Source organism: Aphis gossypii, chromosome 1 (assembly GCF_020184175.1).
Source record: "Aphis gossypii isolate Hap1 chromosome 1, ASM2018417v2, whole genome shotgun sequence".
Classification (NCBI taxonomy): Eukaryota; Metazoa; Arthropoda; class Insecta; order Hemiptera; family Aphididae; genus Aphis; species Aphis gossypii.
The window spans coordinates 9,841,720-9,864,540 of record NC_065530.1 but is presented as its reverse complement, the minus strand read 5'-3'; the positions used below and the strand labels follow the sequence as shown (position 1 = coordinate 9,864,540).

The 22,821-nt window shown below is 26.8% G+C and overlaps 1 protein-coding gene across 1 annotated transcript; it reads right to left on the bottom strand.

Moving 5' to 3' along the window:
- Positions 1 to 987: 987 nt before the first annotated feature.
- On the bottom strand, positions 988 to 19,990 carry LOC114125654 (uncharacterized). Its single transcript, XM_050198631.1, has 4 exons — positions 19,790 to 19,990; positions 7,713 to 8,141; positions 7,002 to 7,181; positions 988 to 2,277 (listed from the first exon to the last, which is right to left on the bottom strand). Exons 1-4 carry the CDS (start codon positions 19,802 to 19,804, stop codon positions 1,861 to 1,863), a joined length of 1,041 nt encoding a protein of 346 aa, XP_050054588.1. The 5' UTR covers positions 19,805 to 19,990; the 3' UTR covers positions 988 to 1,860.
- Positions 19,991 to 22,821: the final 2,831 nt, after the last annotated feature.

Genomic DNA, 22,821 nt, shown 5'->3' with positions numbered 1-22,821 from the left:
CAAAAAAAAAATTATAGAAAAAGCTTAGTTTCATTTCCAAGTTATAAGTATGTATAAAAAAAAGGCGACTAAGATATTATGTTTTATACATAAGTACCTATTAAAGGTATAATATGTTGTTTAGGCATATAAAATATAAATATCATATTATGTAAAACAATTTATTAGACATATACCTACATGAAGTACGTATACTGGTATACTTATGTAGTTATGTATATAAATTTATTTGTAATTATAATAATGACTGATTTTTATGTTTTTTTTTTTTTTACTTTTTTAGTATTCTTTGAAATAATTATTAGTAATTTTCAAGAAATGTAACTATTAAATGAACTTAATAATTGATCAACGATTAAAAATACCGTATGTTAATCTGTAAAAAAAAAAAAATCGATAGACTGTCTACCGATGTCGGTGGCTCTCTATATGAGTAATGAGTATCTACTACTAGCACAGTAAAATATTCGCCATTAGGTAGTAGGTACTAGATAATAAGTATAAGGTATTTTACCTTATAATAATTATAATTGATATTTGATAATAGGTAATCATAGTTCTTTAACGTTTCAGTGTTCATTTATTTCACAAAACTAAGTAATATTTTACAGAAAAATATACAGCAGAGCGATTTCCTCGGATTATTTTTATTTAAATAAATCAAATTTCTAGGAATCCTCAGGGTTGTAAACAAAGTTTATTCTTTTGTATACCTATGTTGGTAACTGTTTCCGTATTTAGTATACCAATATAAAATCATTCAAAATGACAACAAAACCGTAAATAAAATTCATAACTTATCTGGAGTTAGTAGACAAAACTGGTCCCGAAGAGCACTCAAATAAGGACTTGAAATATTTTGAAATAGATTTATTTATTTTTGTATTGAAACTTACTCATTGGAAAATGTGTTTAAGAGTGTTTTAATTATTAGTTTACCTATATGTAAATAAATAAACAAAAATTTAAAAAAAAAACGAAGGTACGTATGTAATATTCTTATGTATATTGTATGTATTATATTAAAAAAAAAAACAGTCTACTTTTTCGTATATAATATAACATAATTGCGGCGTATACATAATTATTTATATCACGTTCGTGTCTAATATTATAATGTCTACACAAAATTATGTTTATATCTGTCTAAAATAATTTAAAAATAAAACACGATCTTTTACAAAATAATAATAATAATAATAAAATAGTGAAGCGTCAGGCGTGACACTTAGGTGGCAGCGGCCATCATAATATAATATACCTACGTAATAACGTTAAAATTATAATATTTAATTTATAGAAAAATAATAAGTCATTGTATTACTATTATACAGCCGTCAGCCAGTACTCGAATAATTGGCGTGGAGAACGGAGCTCCTAATTTTGCACAAAATTATGATATTGCATAAAAGCTACTATAGCTAGGTATCTATCGAGTATTCCATTTAAAGTAACTTAGGTACGTTATTTTTCAAAAATAAAACACTAATTTTTTGAAAATATTTCTTTTGCGTAACTTTATAAGTCGTTACAAAACGTTTTCGGAAAAAATTGTATTTTTACTTTTTGTTTTTCGATATAATATTTCTCAAGTCATTTATAGATGCGGCGTTCTAAAACGTAAACGATAGCTATAATATTGAGTTTCTTCGAGTTTTTAAGCGTGTCCCTAAGATTTTGTTTTCCAATTTCGAGTACCGATCAGCTGCAGTGTATCCGCTAAAATACGCCGTCATCGATATAACATAATAATATACTAACAATAATACGCTGCGGTTTGGGATGCCTATACGCGATACACGATAATATTACATTATTATATACGACGGGGGGGCGAGTGACGACTTAAGAAGACGACTTTTAGAAGCGTTGGTCGGCCGAGTGCTGCGCGGGCGTCACGGTCTTCCGGACCACCGGTTTCCGCGCTCGGTTCTTGGCCATGCCGTTCAAGTTGATCGTCTGCCCGTTGGCCATGACGTACTGGTTCTTGGTGTAGTCTATGTAGCCGTACGTGTCGCTGGCCTGCGCCTCCTGCACCGCCGACGACCCGGCGCCCTGCTCCTGCTGGGGCCCGGACAGCGGTCGCCTGTCCTTGTCGCAAGGGACGCCCGACTGGTACGAGTACTCGCGCTTGACGCCCTCCGGGTCCACGTAACCGTACTTGCCGCGGGTCACGCAGTCCACTCCGATGGTCTCCTCCTTGAACGTGCCGTCGTCGTTCTCGAAGCCCCAAGTGATGCTGCCGTCTGGGTTGTCGTCCCTGTATCGCTTCAACACCTGCAGCGTAGGTAAGTATACATATTATATATATCGCGATACGTCAAACTTATACGACAATGTATGTCACACGTTAAAGATATATTATTATAATATTATAATATTATTTATTCGGTCGATTATCTCGTACTAAAGGTGACACCATAATGCAGTGCATTCTGCAGGGTTGGTAATGTATGTATAACCTTATATAATATGTCGTACCTATAGTCATAAAGTCAAATCAGGCATTTTACTGAACGCCTACATTGGCATATATAGTCAAAGAATTTGATTTGTATGCGATTTCACTATCCACCTATAGACATTTAATTAAATGCCTGGTCATTTACTTATAGATGTACGAGTATAAAAAATAAATAAAAAGGTTATATTATAATTATACAATTTTTTTTTAATTTTTAGTTAATTTATTGTTATTAGTTTATTACAAGTTATTGTTTAGTGACATAAACATTTTTTTTTTGAAACATAATTCACAATTCAATATAGGTAGATATGGTTCTCATACAACCAAGTACCTATGTTAATTTTCTAAAGTAAAAATCAATAGAACTTTTTTATTTAATTAGGTCAGTTGACAATCAATATTTTGAGCAATTAAAATGCATTCAAACCATTTTTAAATGTATTTTTGAGTTAATTTCGTGTTTAATTTCGAATTAAATTATTTTTAAATCTGAGTTTATTAAAGTTCGGGTATAGTATAGTATGAAATTTGATTAGTTCCTATTTTTCCACTGTTTAATTTTGTTGAACTTATTTTTTAAATTGAAATTAAAGTTCGGTACGAGGAATTGTATTATTGAACTACACAAAAGAGTTTTCAGTCGATAAAATACGATATTTGTATTATGGAATTTAAAGTATAAAAGCAATTCAAAATTAAATTACAAGTGACAAGTCAATTAGAATATTACATTAAAATTCAAAATAAAAATGTATATAAACATACACTTAGTACCTACTACCTAGTGTTGTATGAGTATTACTATTGTCAAAATTGACCCCGATTGTATTATTTCATTTCAAATAATATTATTTAAGCATTATTGAAAATAATAATTATATTTATGAATAATAACATTTTTCCTGCGATGTAGGTAATAAACACCGCGATATTATATTATATTTACCTTTTACACAAATAAATAATCAATGTAACTGAATAATAAAAATAAGAAACATCACTTCAAAAATAATAGTTAACTATATCGTAACTTAAATGTCAGTTTTGTTAAATTAACTTAATAATATAATTTTTTGTATTTAATTAAGTAATAACTTATATATAATTATTGTCCAAGTGATCAATTTATTCCATCTGTGTTACTTAGTGACTCTTGTAGTCGTGTCTTCTAACTACTGAAAATTCTTTGTTTAAGTTTAGATATTTATTATAAATTATTTTAATTTAATTTTCTTAATTTTAACTGAATGAAAGTTAAATTAAATAAAAAAAACGTGGCGTGAACTCAACAGTTTTCGATGCATTTTCAATGTTTTTTATTTTCATTGTATCATTTATTCTAAAATAATACTTATTAAAAACAAAACCTTTTTGATGTTTAGATAATATATTATATTAAATTGCTGCCAATTATTATTGTATTATTAGATATCTGATACTTCATAGACAAATGCGAAACCCACAGTGATGATGTACTCGACTTTGTTACCTCCCACTATTATTTTATTTATAAAACTATCAATTTTTTATCAATCGAAAACTTCAGATAATATTGTGTTAAGATAATTGCATATGATTTTCCACCGTACCTTCTACCTATATATCTATCACTGTACATTTCATAAGTCATAAACTTATAACTAAGTTTTGAGGTAAAAATAATTTTAGAAATTAACGCCAAGGCGGTGAAATGGAAATAAACTGGCGGCGAAACGGGATATGATCTTTTTATTCATGTAACATAGTATCTGTAAGTAATGGGACAAATATATTTTTAAAGTAGTTCGTATTTCATACTCTATGTGGTTGTAGTTATACCTAACAATATAATTTTATTATGTCAGGTTTGTGGTGTAAAATTCAACTGTAACAGGAAACGTGATGATCGTAATAAATATAATATTATTGTTGTCAAGATTCAAATTGAATTTTATTATTATTATTATTATTATTAAAAAGTATAGAATAATACTATAAATAATAAATATACACGATAAGTCATGAATCTCCTAGACACCATTTCGAATGTTTTTCAACGAAAGCGTAATTTTAATTCGTATGTGCGCCTTGCGCGGTGTTCAAGTCTGTTGAGACTTTTACATATTATATATATATACACATAGACGATATTTGGTGCGTGAGTTCATAATATAACAAATCAATTATCACAAATCAAAAATATTCTAACCCTATTATTTCCACTGTTGTTCCTTGTCTGGTGCGTTGACCATATAATGCGCTTTAGTTATTTTGAAGTTGTTATATCATCATTTGATAATATCATAGATTGGTGATTAATTTACTGATTATATTTGTAATGTGTATAGATAATAATATGTCAAATGTCCAGTCCTTATAAATTATTGGTAAGTACGTCAGTTAATCGAATGTGAGTGTAATTTTGAAATTAAACTTTCTCCATATTTTTATCAGTGACACAGAGATATAATTTAATTTGTGATTTATGTTATAGAATATATTATACTATAGGCGTATTATAGGCGTGTATTATAATATATAATATACGTTCTACTATTACCTACATATTATATAATACGATCTCATGATATCTTGAATAATATAAGAATAAACTTAATTCTTATTTTTTTTTATAATAAATTAATTGTACAGTAGGTAACAAACACTAAACACGCTATTTAATAGACATCGCGTATAATTAGTAATTACACACTTTTTTTTCGGATTAGTTCAAAATTGTAATTGGCTAATGTTTTCAATAGCAATATTATACAATTAGATGTCTATACTTCATTATATAATTTAGGTTGTAGATACGTTGTTATTTTATTTTTATTACGATTGATGGTATTATTTTTAAACGGTATTATTTACCTAAATAGGTATTATTATCAAATATTATTTCTTTTTCTATAAAAATATTTGAGTTTGAATTTTTTTAATTATTTTTTATTATTATTATTGACTATATTTTGTGTAAAGTATAGCAAAAGAAAAATAGTTAATATCTACTTTAATTTTTAATTTTTAAAATCATTCAGACGCACATAGGTGATAGGTACAATAATTAGTTAGTAATCAATGATCATGATATCATGTTAAAATAATTAAAAAATAGTTAGCTAACAAAAAAAAAATGTATACACATGAATACATAAGAATTATTTTGCTTTTATACCCAATTAATAATTTAAATATGAAAAGTTAAACTATATGAATATATAAAAATATAATTTTTTACCGATACACCTGTTTTTTTTTTATTATATACTTTCGAAAATCTTTGAAGTTTCGCCGTTAATGAGATGTCATATTTATATTATCTTGAATGTGGTTCATTTTTTTTTTGATTTCAAATCGTTAATTTTTTATATATCTGGCCAACACCGGCTGTATTTCACAAGTATTCATAGGTATTAGTGTATAACTAGACACCACAAATGTACTTTTATATTTAATATATATATAATATATATACTCGTAAAAAGGTCAATTTTGTGAATTATATCTATCGAAAACGTAATTTTCTTTATGATTTATTGTTGTTGAAAGCTAATTATTTTTTTTCACTTATCTAAAAGACAATTCATATTAAGATATCATTAAAAAATAATTTCTGTTTTTTCACTATACGCATTATATTATATCCTATCTATTTAGTATTGTCAATCATTTTGTTCTTGTCGAATGGTTTTCGAGTGCTTCAGTGCACCATTGACCATTGTATTCGAAGTCTTAACTAAAGATACGCTATACAATATATAATATATATATATATATATATATATATAATGTATTATATATGCATGCTTATTGTTATTTTAATAAGCCACGAAAAGGAAATGCATTGATAATTTAAATACTGGTTTTGAATTTCTATATGAAGATAATCTGGTTTAAAATCCACTTAGATAAATATAAATGCAATTTAATGACAAGCGATCGTATTTTGTCTTCACTTACTACTGTTAATGCTTTGATAGTGTAGTATTGTATGTTAACTATGGTAAATAGTCACCTCGATAAAACATATTTTATTTATTTGTATTAAATGTATTAAAGTCAAGTCTTATCAGCATAATCTATGATGATACGATATTAAAAATAATAATAATAATAATAAATAAATAATAGATGATAGTAGTCACGAATATGCGTCAGGCAAAACGTTTGGATTATAGGATTTTATCTAAATGTTGAGTGAGCGAGTGATCAAGGAAGTATATAAGTAAAAGGCAATTTCTACGTTGTGCTATTACGTTATTTGAATGAGTCCTATGACTAGGATCGAGGCAGTTGTTGTTAGAAGATAGTTTAATGATAACTGCTGTAGTTCATGATAACTTATTCTTAAAGCCTTATGCTAAAAAATACTAACAGCAACTGTCAGTTGATAGAAGGTACGTGATTATAAATGTGATAATGTCTCAACAGTCAACGGAACAATAAAAAACACCTACATAGTCTTTAGAGTGATAAATCCATTAGAATTTGTAGAAAAGTAATAGGTATGTTTGTCCGTCGTGTAAAAAATCAAAAATAATTAATATAGTACCTGAGACACCGGTTTCTTTGCCCGTTGTTTGTCGGCAGACTCAGTTCGTTCGAGTTTCAATCTCTGAATCGTTTCTGGAGATTTAGATACAGTTTCTTCAGTGACTCGAACACGTTTCAACGGCCTCTGTACGACCTTTCTCACGAAGTTTGGTTGAGTTTCAATAGGTTGTATCTGCGGCTAAATAATAATTAAAATTATATTACAATAATAAGCTCGGATTATTCATGTAACCAGCTATTACATTATAAATCTATATTATATTATTTATATATACGCAATAGTGGTGGAATACTGTAACGTATAAATTCGTATATGATTATTATAGATAGAACTGTGAATTATCTAGATTATTTTGAATTTGTTAACAAACTGGTAAATTATTAGGTCAATATATTATTATTTAGTATTTTTAAATTATGTAATTATTTTATATAATATATGACTTAAAATTAAAATAATATTGAAATTATAATCAACTACATGATGTTTTAAATTTAGAACAATGTAAAAATTTAAATAATCAACGAATCAACCAGAGAATATTTTAGACTTGAGTTTTATGAATTATATAGAAAAACTGTATCCATATAAACTGGATCACAGTAAAAAGTAATAGGTAAGTAATAACAGACATTTTGTACGTTACATAATAAATAAATAATGTAATAATGTAGGTCTCCGAGTCTCTTTATTTTTATTTTACTATACCTGGGGTCGAATTCCAGAGAATTGTTTTTCAGGTGGTGCTTGAACTCTGTCAATATTTTGTTGTTGTTGTTGGACCCTGTCGACTTGCTGCTGTTGAGTTCTCTCGAATTGCTGCTGCGGCGCTTGTCTGGTGGGTTGTGGCGCATCGTTGCCCGCCGCTTCACCGTCGAAGTTCTCGACCGGTCTCGGCTGGAACGTCTGTTGAGTCAACACAGGTTTAATCGGCTCCTGTCCATCCAGGCTGAAGCCTCGACCTCTGTACAGAGGCAACGAGACCCTACGGAATGGTTGTGGCATTGGTTGTTGGGGATCCAGGTTTAGCTGATTGGCATCTCGACTCTGCAGAGTGGATCTAGTAAACGGTGGCGGAACGGGACGTTGTTGGCCCAACGCCACTGTCATCACCAAGGACGTGGCGATGAACACGATCTGCAACAGACAGGGTTTTTAAATTTCCGTCACTATTTTCAAAGGTAAATTATTTCATAGGTTATAAGGAGCATTTATGGGGATGAGATTGCGTGTACAATTTTAATGTAATCGCCATCATCTGCAAATTACTGAAATGCAAAATTGAATAGTTTATACTTTATACATTATTATTATTACCTATATACTTATAAATCCATTTACAAGTTATATGCGTTATACAATTCAATGTATCAGAATAATAAAGTGTGAGTACAATAATATAATAAACAGATATAGCGAGTAACCATTGGGTTGTATTAAACAATTATCGAGCTGCGCAGGCTACAGATTCAAAACATATTATTATTTATTAAGTACTTATTATTATTATTTTATGAATAAAACACGAAAACTAAGTAATAATAATATTTTTTAATGATGACGTGAGCATGTGAATGCTCGTGTGTTATGCATATTAATATATTATAATACTATACACTCCAACATTTATTTGTCTGCGTAGTGTAGCTACAAAGATATTCCGTAATCCCACAGTTATAACTCATGACTCTCTGGTTAAGGCAAATGAACCTATTACGAACTTATTCGTTTTATAAAGCAGGATATTTTCTATGTATTTCCTATATGTATTTTAATATTTTCATTTTTATAAATATAAGTATATAATAGGTATGTTTTAATTTAACTTATTTTTATTATTTTTAATCACTAATAACCTAATACCTAGCCAATGTGGTGTTGTACAGGAAAATATATTTTTCTTTTTAAAACTTATAATTGGTCCATTACCAAACCTAAGCTAAACATTACTAGAGAGTCATAATCATAGATCCATGATACATTTTTGTTGCCATAACAGTTACGCGCGAGATGGAAAGAAAACAATGTTATTATTACAGCTCTTTGATATCATAATATTTTAAACAAATTTGATATGAGTAGAATCTATTGATAAATGGTAGGGATCGGCTTTTAAAGCATAATAATTAAAATAATTAACAAAAAAAGCACATGATTGTTTTAAAAAAAGCAAAAAAGAAGCATATTTATTTTTTTTAAATACCATGATCAAAAATTAACATGAACTATAGTTATAAAAATGAATTTAAATTAAAAAAATAATTATCTGTCACATGTATTTCCCTAGATTTTCTGTAGTGAAACTGACTCTACTGTTCGACATAATGTTTTTATACATAGAAAACAAATGCTCTTCATCCATTTAAGTGATCAGTGCATACTTCATATAGGTAAGAGATTTCAAATTATAACACTTAATATTCAATTTTGAAATGATCAATATTGATGTTATAGGCGTACTGATCTTAGGTACTGCAAGCTATGTGTAGGTCGATAATTTATATGTTTAATATATTTAATAATCAAGCCGATAACGAAAACAATAATAATCCAATATAACCATTTAGTCCGTATTTCGGGATTTTTCATTTCTTATTAATTTTTTTTTTTATTACTATAACATAATAATCATATAAAAAATCCAGAGCTTGAATAATTGAAAAAAGCAATAAAACAGCGAAAATAAATTGATTTATTTGTAAATAGAATAACGTGAAACGAATTTATGCACAAAAATTAGATTTCTATCGCATATATAAAAAAGAAGCATATGCTTTAAAATCCGAGCCTTAGTAATTGGTATAATCATATCTTTAATAAAATATCAGAATTCACAAGTAGTAAGTATGTACTAGATAATCGATAGATAATGTATATTGAGTAACTAAACATTTTAAATAATATATTACATTATTATGTGTGAATATTATAATATTCTACAGCATATTATGTGTATGGTAACTGCAGACAATGAGTACATGTATTGTTTTTGAAACTCTAATTATTATTATTTATAAAGATAATTATATATAATACATCGAAAATTCGAAAAATATTCTGACATTTATGTTAATGGAGAGAAAAAACAATACAATTTCTAAGTCGACGACCTGTTTAATATGACTCGTCGCATCGCCTCTGTCGGACGAATGTGACAAGACGGTATTCGTGGTGAATTCTTTCTATCGAGGTTTTATTATTATTTTTTTTTTTTAAATATTTTTTATTTAACCTTAATACACCAAAGTGAGAACAGAGAAAAAATGTTTCATTGAAACAATGCAGTCACGTATTTCACGTGTCTATTTCCTGATCATTAATGGCCGTTACGACGATGTCCAAGTGCATATAATAATATATACTGCGTACTGTGTAGGTATATTTTATTATTCGTTTACCGATGGTTACAATTTTTTTTCTACAAATATTTTTCAATTTTCCGCAACGATAAAATCGTATTACCCACTTACTAGGAATACGCAATCTGTTTAAATTTGCGTAACACTATATAATATATATTATAATGATTAGTCGATAGGTATTTGAATGCATTGAAGAAGATTGCGTGGCGGTACATCGACCTCTTACGTAGCGGGTGGTTGACCAAATAGTCCGACTACGGTTATTGTGTGTATATATGTTGTAGATTACTGTCTTATAAGTAATATAATTTATAATTTATTTATATAATATATACGCATCAGTATGTACATTATACGTTGCCGAGGGGCCAGTATGATTTTTTTTTATTGTTATCCTTTACAAGCGAACGCGTAATTAACTGCTTACAAATAAGATTCATATTTAAAAGACGACGATCGGATGCCTGGGGTTCCACGTAACACCTATTCTATATAGGTGTATGACGAGTAACGCGATACTAATGAGACCGAAACGGATGAGCAAACTTGAGCTAACAGCACTGTGGCGTAGAGGCCAGAGGGTTGTACCTATGCTTCCATAACTCTAATCCCTATTCAACACTGATTATACGACTGATTAGTTATAAATGTGTGGTAACTATATACGTATTAAAGTATTACACAAAGAAGAAATGATCATCATTTTAATGACAATCGACAATACGTCATAATAATAATCCAATACCCTATCTAAGTTAGTTGTTATCGATTGAACGTCACATATTATAATTTACCTCAAAACCCGCACTCTGTGTATCATAATAATATGTTAAAACTTTTTATTTCTCAGTGTATTTGGCAAGGTTTGACAGGAATATTTCACACGCAACAAACTTGTCACCACGTCATAATATATATTATTATATTACGGTATGTACTGCGTATAGCGAGGGTCCGAACGGTTATTGTTTATTATACAGTGCGTGACGTTCGAACTACGCGCCGATACCATCATCGGAATCCGATATAATACGATATAAAGTTTTTTTTAGCCCGTTTAGGCACGTTTCGTATTTATAGTTCAGACCTCACACCCACCGAAATGTTTTAAAAGATAATTTTTTTCAACATAGTAATGTAAGATTAGTTAGTTGATGTAGTTGATGTAGTTAGTTAATATTTATTCGAAATCTATATTTTTACATTTTATTTTGTATTTTTCGTTTTTAATACGTTGTTATTTTTATTTTACCGAAATATGTAATATAAAAATATATTATAATAACATATTATATATTTTATATTATACAAACATTAGTTTCTAGCCAAAAAATTCTATTCATACAATAGTATTTTCTATAATCCAATAATTTATTGTATTAAATAATGTAATATTTATAACTTAATATTGATATAATATAATGTACTAATATCTACACATCATATTATATTGTAACTGTAGAATAACCATATATGTATATTGTGTATCTAAAATCATAATATTACGATGCTTCATGCATCGTAATTACTGTAGTAGTTATTTATATTTGATTGCCAATAGTTACATCGAATAATTTCTTTTTATATGTACCTATTTATTTCGTATTTTGCAGTCAAGTAAATTTCAACAAACAAAATCTTTATTTTGCATACAATAATATTCTAAATAATAATTTAATATGCTTTAGCATTTTATATTTTTGAAAACATAAAGTATACATACATTTTGCCCAACTCTGCTTTTCAATGTCGTCTGTTAGCACTTGAATAGCCTATACTTATGTTATAACTTATATTATACCTATATGGCGTGACACAGGTATACCCTGCGGCCTGCACTGATGCCGCCGTCGACGATCGATTATTATTGTTATTATTCCGAATCCGTGCGAACAATTTATTCTATATATATATTATGTATATATTTAGTGTATATGTATATGATTATATTGCAGTATTCCACGTTTGGAATACCAAAATCGACGTCGTCCCGCACCGTTACGCGCCGGATGCGTTCAAAATATCATGACTCGTTGGTTTCACACGATATTTTTTTCTCCCGTTAACGCACGCTGCAATCCACTCGGTCGCAGGAGGTTAGGTAATACATAAATATAATATAATATACGTAGATATTGTAAGTTTATATATGTTTATCAGAGATTCAGAGCTCATAAAAATCTATCTACAAACACAATATACTATGATTTGTTTTCGTTTTGCCATAGCGTCTGAGACATCCGATATATATATATATATACGTTAATAATTTAATAAGTAACTTATTAATGAAAAAATCTTTTAAGTTGAAACATTAGTTTTCGTGTAGTTGAACCAATAGGTATAGATTGTAAAATTTGGGCAGGTGACGGGTCGAATATGGTAATAAATAGTTGGTAGGTAGGGCGTAGTAGGTAATAGTTACACGAGGACAAACTGCTCGACGAGACACCCTATCGTATACATCACCGAACTATAAAAAAACAGTTCGTCGATGAACGACGACTTTTACTTACATGTACTATATTAGGTTCAGGTACAAGGGCATAATTGTTCGTGTAATCGTATTATGCTTTATTTCGAACGATTTATTTATAAGTTATATATTACCTAATCGTATTAAATTCAACATAAAATCATATAGGATAAAAAGCTTAAAACTCATCTTTTGATTAAATTGCAGAATATTGCCATTTTTAACATATTATTGAAATAATTTTCAGTTTTAGTCCATTGTGTTTTAAGTTTCAAATTAAAATCACAGAGTATATAGTTGTAATATTTGTAAGTATAACATTTATTACTGAAATTAAATTTGGCATCAATATATTGATCTATCTATAGATAGTAATCCAAATTTCACCTTAAACAAACCTTTAATTTTTGACATACACGTTAAATATTAATAAATCTAAATTACACAACACGTATTATGGTATTAAAGTATAGAAATTGTCGGGATGGATGCAGTGAGAGGCGAGAGCCAGCTCTGAGGCCGTCGTCGGTTGAACATTAAAATTTCTAAAAATTCTTCAAAGTAATAAGTAACATAAAATAATGTAATAAATTACAATTATAAATCATAGTATTCTGATTAACGATGATATATAATATCATCTCGATGGTCTGGCAGGACTTATTACAACTACTTAGGTACTATAGTAGATCGAAAGTTTCTTACTCCTAAGTTCTAAATCCGGAGGATTTAAAATAAGACGCGATTGCGATAACAAACTACTAAAGTAACATAATATACACTTCTCAAGAATACATTTCAGGATAATCTGGCATTTACCATTTGTATATCGCATACCATTTACCTACACCTACAAAATCTAATGAGAGCACGATTTCCGCAAATAACTTCCTGTACGCCATCGCCTCAGTGACTTTAAACTTAATAATATAGGTACCTATATAATTCGTCTATATAAAGTTATAAATTATAAGTTATAAACTTATAACCTACAATATTTTGAATTCCGGATGAATTATCACGATAGGGACTAGCGTTGATAAATTGCTGGGTACATGCATAAGTCATAATCATCAACGTTTTCGATTAATTTAACTACACGTTACAGCTATTGTCTATTAATAAGTAAGGGTTTCTACCCCCTAAATATATGAGTATTATGTATATACCTATATTTAACTCCCTAACATATATAATATTTTTAGATATCGTTTGTTTGTAATTATTTCATGGTTTTTAATATTATTATGCTATGATAGATAATCTTATAAATATATATTTTTGAGCGTAAATGTAAAAAAAAAACCAGTTCACTTAATTCTATAGACTTTTCGTCAACATAATGGTTTTGTTGCCAATTTATATTCTGCATCTAGATCAATAATTTATAATCGCTAAATATACTAATGTTGCAGCAAGAAGGTCATCGTTGACTTTCCTTTTACTGTAACCGACATGCTGCGCAGTGCAGCATTACGACGTTATGGTATATAATACACATAATGTGTTTGGTATTTAGTAGGTGTTTTCTTATAATCGAACCATTTTATAGTATCATGTTATCATAATAATTATTATGCCATTACAATTTGTTGAGAATAAATTATCCGACCAGTTTTCGTTTTTCATTTATAACGTTCATTAACCGCGTTAATATATATAATAATATATATATTATACATGTAAATGCGTTCGATTGTCGTTATTTTTCTTTGCAAGTCTACTATTGGCATGTTCCTATCGTTATTTATTTTTATAAATTAATTAAGCGATTGACTTTCAAGAACATTGTAAAAAAATAAGAGGGATTATGTAGGTAATCTCTCGAATTTAAAGCTAGAAAATTAGATATTTTATAGTATATAATATCTGTACGATTCATCAGATACGTGGGCTTAAATTTAATTTTTAAAAATAATAAATGTAATAAAATTATTAAAATGATAATTCATCGTATTGGACATTATTATCAAAAATGACACAAATACTTACTGTAAGTTATACTTTTAAGATGTATTAATTATTTTTGAAAAAGAATGCGAAATCTGATAATAATGTCATGAACGGAATGAATGTTAAGAACCGGTCAACCAGATATTGTAATAAGCGTTGGTGATTAAACTAATTAGATAACAATGTAATGGATGTTAACGTTTAGCCCGATCTAATAATGCAATATAACTATTAAGCCTCTTTAATGTGATGTTGAAATTGAACTATCTAGTGACCAGCTTAGTGTAAATTCAAAATCTTTCTATAATATTTTTTTTCCAACTTTATCTTTATTAACTATTTAAAATTTATAATAATGGTATTTCGTTCGATCATTAAAATATATATATATAATATATAAACTCATTTTACTCGTAAATTTAAGTTTAAAAAATATTTACAATAGTTATGTATTTTAGCTTACATCATTCGTTAAGTTTATTTACGTATAAGTTCTTTTAACTCTATTATGTTATATTATTATGTACAACGTATATATTTTAGAGATTGTTTAATTTAAATTCTTTTTTACCGTAATAATTACTAAACCATTAAACCACTACCGTGTGTTAAATAGACCGATTTGATTGTAGTGTTTTGATAATAAAAAATGTTTATAATACACATACAACTATAAATTAGTTATATAATTTGAAATGCGATTTGCTTAAAATGTTCTTCATACGTAAATGTCAGATACATATTATACGTCAGCGGAAGCTTAAGTAAATAAAATTCTATTTTCGATTTATTAATAAAGTATTCAAAGCTCTATTTAAATTGAGACTAAAAGTTCAACAGAGGTTATATGCTCGGAGTATTAAATTTAATAAACTAAAGTTTTACTTTCATCTACTATTTATAACTTATATACCTTCATTCAAATGTATTCACTATTCGGTGTTGACAATTTAATACGAATCAGAGAATCTTTCACTAATCATTTTTAATTTAATAATATTGAATAGTTATAAAAAAAGTATTTTACAGCCAGTAAGTATTTACTTACATAAAATATATATAATATTCATATCGCCTCATCATAATTGATTTGAAATAAATTTTGTGTTTTTATTGTAACATTTTTAATTAATTTTAAAAAGCTTATAATTTATAGTATAAATTATAAATCTTGAAAGCATATTAAGTTGCTTTAAGGAAGATCAAATGTTGAAATTAAATTTAAACATGTAAGAAGACATATATAAGATGTATGTAATAAAATATTTATATTTAATGTATAATTATTAACTGTAAAAATATTTTTAATGGCTATAGAGTATAGACTATAGTCTATAGTTTTCAAAGCAGAAATTTATTAACTTCAAGATCAATAATAAAAAAACAAACCTATTAAATAATAATATGAATACAACTAATAATGGAGAACTGTGTTAAATTTGTAGCTTTGGGCGAAAGTAAATACGACTTATACATTGGATATTCGCTCTAGTTAAAAAGTGAATGTGAACCCATTCGGGCTGCGACCAAAAACCTACGCAAATGTTATTTAACTCTATTAAAACGATTATATCACGCGAGACGCTCGATAGTTAAATACGAGCGATTTAAATTTTTTCTGTGTTTGTAATACTTATCGTACATTAATGCGATTAGTTGCTGATTTATTGTTATTTAAAACGTTATAAGGGTATACCTATTGTGGTGAATAAAAACGACAATTTATTCTGATTGATAAAATTGCTTTATCAATTATTGACACGATTTTATTTTAAACGTGTATTTTTCAATTGTCCAATACGAGTAGGTATATTATAATATGATATAATCTATTTAAAATACTTATAATAAAGTTGTGATCTTAATATAATCCTTCCGATAATATTTAAAGCCGAATATTAATTTAATTGCTTACACGTTGAATATTGTTTTGTTTTATATTTAAGAGTTAACTATACTCTTAACGAGTAAAAAAAAATCGTTCGATTCGTAAAAATGATCATAGATTCAAAATCAAAAACGGTGCATAATGCAGTTTGTGTTGCATCACTTAATTATCGCGTATCCACATATATTATTATGACGGTCAACCTGTTATAATTATCATCCCGTATACAAATGAATACGCGACCGAATTTAGAGCGCCGTGCGAATGTATTCTATATATAGATATAATAATGCGGATTGTTTTTTATTTATCCATCGCTAGTCGAAAATAATGCATTTTGTAACCATTTACTATATAGCTGTATAGCCAACGGGACTTGTCCGTCTGACGTTTGGTAAGTACACAGCTAGTACCTATACACAATAATAACAATAAACATCTTCGCCTCAGTCCATGTACAGTTGACGTATGTAAACTAGATTCTAACGATGACTACGTTTTTCAAAATAATTGAAATTTATACGCCATGTACACATTATTATATTGTGTTTGAATGTATAATAGTCCTTATTTTTCTTAGACACAATAATATCATCTTGCATTGAATTTGCACTGTCAAGGTTGTGCGGCGCTTATATGTTTATTTTATACTCATATACATAGTATATACTATATAGTATAATATACGGTATAAAAAAATAACATAACGAGCCACCAGGGTTGAACGCGCATAAAACATTTTGCAAAAGCAAGATTGACCTTCGACGATGAAAAGAAAAACTACGATCGGTATATTGATACAGTATACCACCTATCACACGCATCGGACATAATATTACACGCTCCTTAATGATGTTTTTATTTCTTTGGGTGTGATTACCGAAAATTAATTGACCTCGAATAGCCGTGTCAAGTTCAATTTGTTTATTTATATCGGTTGAAGTTATAAAACATTTTGACATTAATGTACTATTAATATACGCCTGACATTTATCTATAGCTGCTGTGTATAATATGTTTTTGCAGTAATGAGGAGATCACATAATCACATTTGAAACGATTGAGTATTCAAGTTTAAATTTTAAGTTTTTTTTTTTTTTTAAACAATGGGTATTGGGTACAAAGTATGTGTATTTTAAGAGTTTTAATAAGGTATTACAATATTAATATTTATTGTATTAGTAACTATTTTAATGAGTTCACAACGATATCTACGTTCAATATTAATAAAATCAAAATATATACTTTACTATAATGTAAATTAATTCATGAAAGGTATTTTTTAATTTAAATTTATTTGCTTTATGAACAAAAAATAAATATAATTGTCGATTTCATATAGTTTTATGTAAAACTAAAATGAATAAGATTAAACAATATTAATAAATGTGAATATCAGAATATTATTTTAATATTTTTCATTATTAGTTGGAAATTTCTTTCAAATCCAATACAAAAAACATTATTAGATAAATCTTAATTGTTTCTTCGTTGAAAATAAAACAATAGATAGGTGCACACTAATACAAATGAATAGAATCAAATTAAAAATGTATTAAAAATAAATATTATATTTGTTTAAGATTTATTGGCTTGTTTCCAAGTCTCACGTAATAAAATGATTTATATGTTTAATAGCATACACGGGTAGTTTTCTAATTTAGGTATAAACTTATAACAATAGTCCTTACATTCGTAATATGTTGTATCTTGTATTACCTTAAGAATATTGTATACGTAACAATATCAAACACCGTTAATCATTGAAATAGTTATAATATTTTGCACCTATGAATAATTGAATGTTCAACATAAGAATGTATAGGATACTTTTAGGATATAAAGTTTATTAAATTGTATATATTTATTTATTTTTATAGCAAAATTGTGCTAAAATATTATTCGTTAAGTTTATGCAAAATTGTATTTTTTATTGTGTTAAAAATAAAAATAAAACGTTTTATAATAAATTATAATTTTAAATTTTAATAATTGATGTATAATTGAATTTAACATGCACATTTTAAATCACTAACCTAACCTACAGGTTGATTTACAAAGAATTCTCACCCCACTTTTATCATTTAATAATGCATATTTGTTTAAATTTAAATTTTGACTATACATCTTAAGTATAAGTTTTAAAGATCATGTTTTTAAATCTTGATTGAAATTTAAACGATTAGTTGTTGAGTTATTATACTAAATGTAACTACTAAAGATAATTGTCTTTAATAATTATTTAATATAAAATATATTTATATATATATGCGTAATATTAAATATTTAATGTAGTTCTTACTCCTTATTATACTTTTAAAATGTGTTAAAAAATGCGATTGTAATTAATCAATATTTAATACTAAAAAAATTAAATAACTTTGTAATTATAGGAACTCGTTTTAATTTGAATTTATGAAAAAATCATTTTGATTAACAAATTTCAATAAAAATGGTGTTCTCATTTGACAAAATGATATTTTAACTTTTAAAGCATCATAAAATTTTAAATTCTTATTGAAAATATGTTCCTTTATTATACCTACCTAAAATTTCCAAAAATCAAAATAAAATAATCCGATAATTCATTGTTAAAGTGAAAATGGGAATGAAGATGTTTGGTGAATCACCCTTTAAAATTATACATAAAAAATATAAAATTAAGTTGAAATGTAACAAACATTTGATAAAATGCTCAGATTAAATCTTTAAATGTATAAAGGCAACTTTATACCTACCAATTACATTTTATATTTTGTAGTTTTTCTATATTCAATTTCCACTTATGTGTAAAACATTATAAACACATGAGTATTGCATAATTATTTTATATACTATGGTGTAGTATTTCATATTATTACTATAAGCGCATCATATTATTTATATAGCTACTGAAATAATTTATTTCATAATATTCAAAGTTGTAATTACATGTTTGTCATAGTTAAAAATTTAAGACAAATATAGCTTTCCTATCAATTTTTTTTTATTTAAAGTACCTATAATCTATATTATATTAGTTTTTTTTTATCCAAATAATCGTTACGTTTGTTAAAATAATTATCATTATACTATTTGGAAAAAAATACATTAATAAGGTACTTACGAATGCCGTGGCCATATTATAAAAATGTGACGTGCTCAAAGACGACGAAATATGTATAATGTTTTTTCTCGATAGTTATTGCAGGTGTCCAACAGGAGTGCAAGTATAAAATATATGTGGCGTCAGAGACGAGATAATGTGCACTGCACTCAGTTAACAGCAACAGACGTGTCAAGACGAGCAGACAGTCAAGACAAGACGTCCCCTACTACCTATACATATTTTCTTCCACAGCGCCATTATTATTATTATTATTATTATTATTATTATTATTATCATCATCATTATTATGGTATTGGCTTAAAAGGGGCGAAAAACTTATAAGACTTGCCCCGTTGTTATTTTTATATTAATATTATGGGTTACACAAATAAATATACGATACAATAAAATATTATGATATCGTTATAATATACACATATTATATAGGTAGTTGTAGTTATTTGATATTTAGATATTATTATATCTTGTTTGATTGATTTAATATCAAATATAATAAGGTTTACTTTATTATGAATAAGTTAGATGTGAAATGTGTCCGAGTGGCGAGTATACAGTGGTGAATGAAATGCGTTTTTAAAAGTTGAACACTTAATTCTACGATTTACCTATACTTACATAATACCTGAAATATCGATTAGCTTTGTACAAAGTATTTTATCGGAGCTTCCACTATTCAAATATGAATAAATAATAATTGTCATAAGCCCATAACAATAAATTTGAATACCATGGTTTTCACAGAAAAAAAAATAGTTAAATCAATTTATATAGGATATATATATAGTCCTAAATTGGTATAACGACAGCTATTCATTGAATTCTTATTACCATTTACTATTTAGTTTTTGTTGTATTTATTTAGCTAACTATAGACTTCGGTTATTGTAAATTTTACTAAGAAAAACAGCAGTCGTAACTACAATAAGTATCCGTCTAAATTTTCGATTAGTTATTGTAATTAAATACAATGCTTAATATAACTATGAAATATTGTTTTTAGGCCTATATAAAGTAGCTTTCCTACGTTTTGGTTTAGTTACTGTAACGCCCGTAACTTAACACATGGCTCGACTTAACTACAAAACATGGTTGTCAGGACTGTATAAATTAGCTATCTTATATTTCTTATAGTTACTGTAGGACGTAGATAACTACAGAAAATGCTTGATATAACTCTTAAGTAGGTATTATTGTTGAGACTCTATTTTTTTATTGGCTAGTTGTAATAAAATTCAATGTTTAATGTAACTATAACACATAGTTGTCAAAACTATAAGTTTAATTTTATTTTTTACGACATAATGGTAAAAATAATTGTTAATTATATTCATTAACTGCATGGATTCGAATAAATAAAATCAAAATGTAAACTTTTAATAAATATTAAAAATATAAAATTAAGAAAATTATTGTTTTATACAACAAAATGTAGGACCAATATTAGGCAAATCGGTAAAATTTGAAGAAAATATAATTTGAGTTTTTTCAATAGAGTATAATACATGCTGTACATTATACAGCATTATTTTGAATTTGTACTTTTTAAATTTTTGTATAATTGTACTGATATAATTTCATAATACATTTTAAAAACAAAATACTTTATACAACTAGATGTTTAAGGGAATTGAAAACTCTTATTTCATTTCAAAACAAACTGTTGTATCGATTTTGTTCATTTTCATCACAAAAAATTAATTAATTGAATGTTTTATTTCCAATACAAAATGAAAATACTTTTAATATAATATACAAAACAGTAAACACTATACATAGATATACACTGATAGCAAATATTTAACAAAAACACTATTATAATGTTAAGCTGTCAAGGTCTTCGATATTTTAAGAACTCGTAATGATAGTTTTATAGTTATTACTGTTTTGAAAAGTTGAAAGTTCTTTTTATTTCATCATTAAAATAATATTTTATTTTAGTTTCATTATAAGTACCTATTCTGATGTTATTGATAAATTTATATTTATTATAGGTATTATGATTTTAATTTATAAATGTAAATTTAATATTTTAACGTTTTGTTCATTTTTGAAAAAAAGTATCAGAAATAAATAAATTATAATAACAATTTAAATTAATTACTATTATTTATTTAATAATCTGAAAAGAGTCGATCTATTCTATTCTATCTGTTTTTATTTAATATTATAATAAGTTATATCACGAATTTTGAGAAATCTGCTATGAGCGTTGGAAGTCGTACTCTCGTAGAACCATAAACCGTAAACAAATTTACATCACATTAATATTATAACATGTCGAGCAAATAAATTATAAGAGTTTTACTGTAAAAATAGTGTCGATAATCAAAGTATAAAAATGCAATATGTGGTACCTATATATATATTCAGATATTGTAAATTCTCAACACGTTAGATTACGGTTGTTTATAAATTTAACGGTATATATTTAAAGGGTTATTGAAATGCAATATATAAATAAATTATGTATATCAGTATATATATAATATATATATATATATAAATGTTATCATCGTTAAACGGTTTTGGAATATCATATTTTTATTGAACTTATATAATATGTAAAATACAAATTACTTTTATCTGTTAAATTCAAAAAAGAATATATATATATATATATACTTATAGTTAATACAATGGGAAGATTTTAGATACATAATCCATTTTAAACTCTAAACGTGTTCAACTTTTATTCCCAAGGATAATCATTGTGTGTTTTTTGTTATAGTTTTTTTATGAAAATGTATAGCACTTACGTTGCGATGGAGATATTGTGTCAAGAGTTTGAAATTGTGCTGAAAATGCATGAATAATACGTAACTAACAATAAGCTTTGACTTGACAGCTAGCAGCTTGAAAAAAAAATATTATTTTTATTAATTAAATATCATGGATATTTTATTACGTAAATGACTAAAAGTTAATTTTTATACATTTAGTAATATATTTTAATGAACATATTCTATATTATGCAAGTTTTATCATACATGGTTAATTATTTTTTTTTAATCTGCTGTAAATGTAAAAGC

Excerpts from the sequence above, each read along its gene's own strand:
- LOC114125654 (XM_050198631.1), bottom strand. Across the intron at positions 7,182-7,712 it reads TCTCTGGAATTCGACCCCAG|CCGCAGATACAACCTATTGA; the intron begins GTATAGTAAAAT and ends ATTATTATTTAG. Across the intron at positions 2,278-7,001 it reads CAAAGAAACCGGTGTCTCAG|GTGTTGAAGCGATACAGGGA; the intron begins GTACTATATTAA and ends CCTACGCTGCAG.